At 36.3% G+C, this 3,975-nt stretch overlaps 1 protein-coding gene across 4 annotated transcripts in view; it reads left to right on the top strand.

Moving 5' to 3' along the window:
- The window catches only part of sorcs2 (sortilin-related VPS10 domain containing receptor 2), a gene marked incomplete at its 5' end in the record, with an annotated part of 345,732 nt that overhangs the window by 332,066 nt on the left and 9,691 nt on the right, over positions 1-3,975 (top strand). For all 4 annotated transcript variants that reach the window (XM_014017240.1, XM_014017239.1, XM_014017238.1 and 1 more), the window contains 4 exon segments: positions 243-414; positions 498-684; positions 2,461-2,594; positions 3,199-3,322. In XM_014017240.1, the coding sequence (XP_013872694.1) occupies positions 243-414; positions 498-684; positions 2,461-2,594; positions 3,199-3,322 (617 nt within the window).

The raw sequence follows: 3,975 nt of genomic DNA, 5'->3' as shown, positions 1-3,975 counted from the left end.
ATATAACGTTTTAGACACATTCTAGACAGTTTATCAGCTAAAAAAAGTTAATTTTGGGGTAAGTTACTCTTTAAGTTCTTTTGTATTTAAAATGTGAACAAAGAAAGTAGGGTTGGTTTTTGCTAATGTTAAGCTAGCTCTTTGCTTTTTGGACCAATATAATGTTGGTAACTGAGTTTTTTCCCATTAGTGTTGAACTGGAGCTTCATGCTCACACTGCACTGTCCTCTGCTGCTCTTCAGCTACAGGAAGGTGATCTCTGACAYGTGCGATGGAGGAGTTAACAAACAGCAGAGTGCCAAACAGCACAGCTGCCCTCTGTTGGCCCCTAAAGGTCTACAGGTYGGCATCAAAGGACAGATGCTGGCCGTGGCTTCTGGTGATGACATCACATTCATTGTCCATCAAGAGCAGGTACTAAGAGGGAAGCAGTTTTTTCCAGCTTGGTCTTTCTTCCTTTGTTCCGTTTTCAAACATGTTTTGGTTCTTCCTAACAGGGCGACACAAGCAGTACCAAGTACCAGGTAGACCTGGGTGACGGAGTCCGAGCCATTTACCAGAACCTGACGGTGACTGACGAGCCCATCCAGCACCGCTACGAGCACCCAGGGGTTTACAAGGTTACAGTGAAGGCCGAAAACRTTGCAGGGCACGACGAGGCCACCATGTACATCCAGGTCACAGGTCTGCCTCTCAGYCCACCACATCACTGTAATAATCTCTCTGCTCAAAGGACTCAAAAAAGACACTTTTACCTTTAATCTCTCACTTCATTATGACTTTATTTGTCACGATAACGAAAAGGCCAAATCTTTATTTTTTTATACTTATGCTGACAGCTCCATTGTTTTGCTGAGRCATTAAACTCAAAGGCTTTTTTCCTGTTCTGTTTAATCTGGCACCTGGGAGCACTCAACACATTGCAGCCGAAGACACACCAGTAGAAGACAGTGCTCCCATTTAGGAAAATGTATTTTTTTTTGTTTTGTTTTTGCCAATTTGACAACACTTCTTCTGCAAAGAAGACACCTCTTTGAAAAACAACAACTGGCATTTTTTTAAACACAAGAGGATTGCAAACAGAATAAACTTACCATGGAGGAGCCCAGCGTCGGTAATGTCTAAGAATTGGTTGAATGCTCTAAATGCTAAAAAAAAATCTGTTCTTATTTCAGCAAATAGAATAAAATCTAATAAAGGAAACAGTTTAAAGCAGCTCTTGTTTTGGACCTAGGTGGTTTAACTGATATAATCACTTTACAAATTAGCCTTTTGCTTTTTAAAATGACTAACTTTGGTCATTTTCATGGAGAATGTAATGATGTGTAATTATTACATTTTAAAGCCCAGGTCAAACATTTCTTTACAGATAAAACTTTTTGCATCAAACTKGTCCACAGACCTTCACCGGTGCTGTCATTATCAGACTCTGGTGATGAGAAACCTCATGAGTATGACAGTCACTAGTTCTCAGGAAAGTGGGCCTGATTTATTTACCAGGGTTGTCATCTTTTCTAAAGTTTGTGTAAAATATTATAAAGAAGTGTCCTAAAATATTTATATTTTATTAAATGTTCCATCAAAATCAAGGAAAAGTGTAAATAAAAAGTAAAGCAGGTCTTACTGTGTTCTTCAATAAAGTGCCAGTTGTTTTTTTGCAACAGAGAAATCTGTTTGTAAATGAGTTTCTTTGCGGGAAATGTGATGTTAAATTGACATTTAGAGTAGTTTACAACCTCTCAACATAGAAGGAGGCATAAACAGCATATTAAATTCAGGCTTTTATTCATTTGATTTGATTTGATTTGATTTGATTTATTTATTTAACAGGAAAAGATTACTAAAAATCAAGCCTGACTCAGCATAATTGCTGTTTTACAGCAGGTTCCTGTTCTGCAGCACATAAAACACTCAGAATTACAGCATCACAATCACATCATTATACACCATAGACACAAAGACAAACAAGCAYACCAAATTTCARRAAGGCAGCATTTGCAAAATAGGACGTCTAAATATGAGCASAACAAAAAGTGTCCAGCAGATGGCAGACAAGATTCTTCTTAAAGGGCTGTAGTTTTGAAATGGACTTTACGTTTTGAGGAATGTCATTCCATGCTTTAGTATAAACATAGAAGAAAGACCTCTGGCCGTAACAGTTTTTAAAAGTTGGTAGTTTTTCTGGAGTGTAATTAAACACACAACTTCAGTATGTTGGCTCATTATGGATGAATTCAATTAAATTCAATTAAAAAATACTTYATTGATCCGAGAGGGAAATTAGATAAAGTTAAAAATAAAATGGATTAGCATCTATTTTGATTTTCCAAATAAGATGTYAGAGGCACAAACATGAAAATACTTACAAAATTTGATGCACACATGTTTTTACATAATTTCWTGTTGCATTGCAGAATTTTATCTTTTTATGTAAGAATTAAAGGTGTACTTCCTGTTCAGCCCCTTTACAGGAAGTGCACCTGGAAGCAGTTCCCATTGCGAAGAAAAACGAAGAAGTCARTTTGACAGCTGTAGTTCTTCCCACCGAGGCCAACATGACCGTCTTTTATTGGTGGATAGGAGACAGTCTTCAGGTAAATAAAGTACCTCCAAACAATACAAAAAAATAATAACCTGTTGCAAAACTTAGCAGATAAGAGTGTTTGCTCTCCTACAGCTGCTCAGCTAAATGCATTCATTACAAAATATTTACATTTAACATGGTATAAAAATAGCAACACATTTAAATGACACTGCTACTTTAAAACTTAACTAGATATCATTTTGAACTCCACCTGATTGATGTATTTATTCGGCTATTTCTTGCCTTTTTTTGGACTTTACCAGGTTTTTTATAGAAATGTGTAAACATGATTTATTTGTCTTTCTTGCTACTTTTTAACCAGAAATRAGGAAAACACATTCTATATGCAAAATAAATCTGAGATTCTGCAGCAGTTTGAAATGAAATTAATCAAAACAAAATAGTTTCCAAGTATTTCACACCACATTCCAAGAAGAATATTTAACATTTAAATGCATTCTGTTTTGAATATTACAGGCTTAGATCTCTTCAGATTAGACTATTCCAGGAGTAAATAAACAGTCATTTAAATTCTTATTTCTGATGAACAGTTGTGGTTTATTTGATTATTTATTTTTTTGTGTTATTAATTTGATATGTATTTCCTCTCGCAGCCCACATTGACCCTGCGGAACAGCATTTTGACTCGTTTCTCTCAGRCTGGAGACGTTTCGGTGACCGTCCAGGTTTCCAACGGTCGATCCATGGTTCAGGACACGAAGATTGTCCGAGTCTATGGTAATGCCAACAGAATTTTATACTTTAAAAATGTAATACCTTTAATACGGGGTTGTTGTTTTTTTGTCATTAGATGTGACTCTGTGTAACTAACTGACAATCCATACAATTTGACATGATGCCACGGCTACAAAACCCATCAATAATACAAAAAAACACGTAATAAAGTGCTTCCACATCACAGACAGGTGTCTCATGTTATTACCGTAGCAACACAATTCAAAAAGTTTCCTTCATCTGCAGCCACATTGTGCCACATACATTTAACATTTAACAACAGCATCAATACAAGCATAATGAATAAAATGTATTTTACTCATTAAAATGTTTTATTATCTGTACACAAACTCCATCCTCCTTTTTTTCTCTCAAGCAGAATTCAGTTCCTCTGTCAYACAGGTCATGATGGTGTTTCCGTTTCTGTCACCACTATGAAGCTACCACTGAAAGTTGAATCTGTTACGTTGTATTTTTGTTATAAGTTTTAATTTTCATGTAACTCTTGGAATGTCCGCTCAGCATTTAGCTTATAAGAYGCAACAGAAATCCAGTTTCCTGTTCTGACTGCTCTCTCTGATCATCCAATCAAAAGGTAAAAATGCTGACTTTGTCTGAGGCCAGCTAGCAGGCTCTGATGCCACCAACTCAACCTC

Source organism: Austrofundulus limnaeus, unplaced genomic scaffold (assembly GCF_001266775.1).
Source record: "Austrofundulus limnaeus strain Quisiro unplaced genomic scaffold, Austrofundulus_limnaeus-1.0 Scaffold164, whole genome shotgun sequence".
Classification (NCBI taxonomy): domain Eukaryota; kingdom Metazoa; phylum Chordata; class Actinopteri; order Cyprinodontiformes; family Rivulidae; genus Austrofundulus; species Austrofundulus limnaeus.
This window is presented reverse-complemented; position numbering and strand designations above follow the sequence as displayed.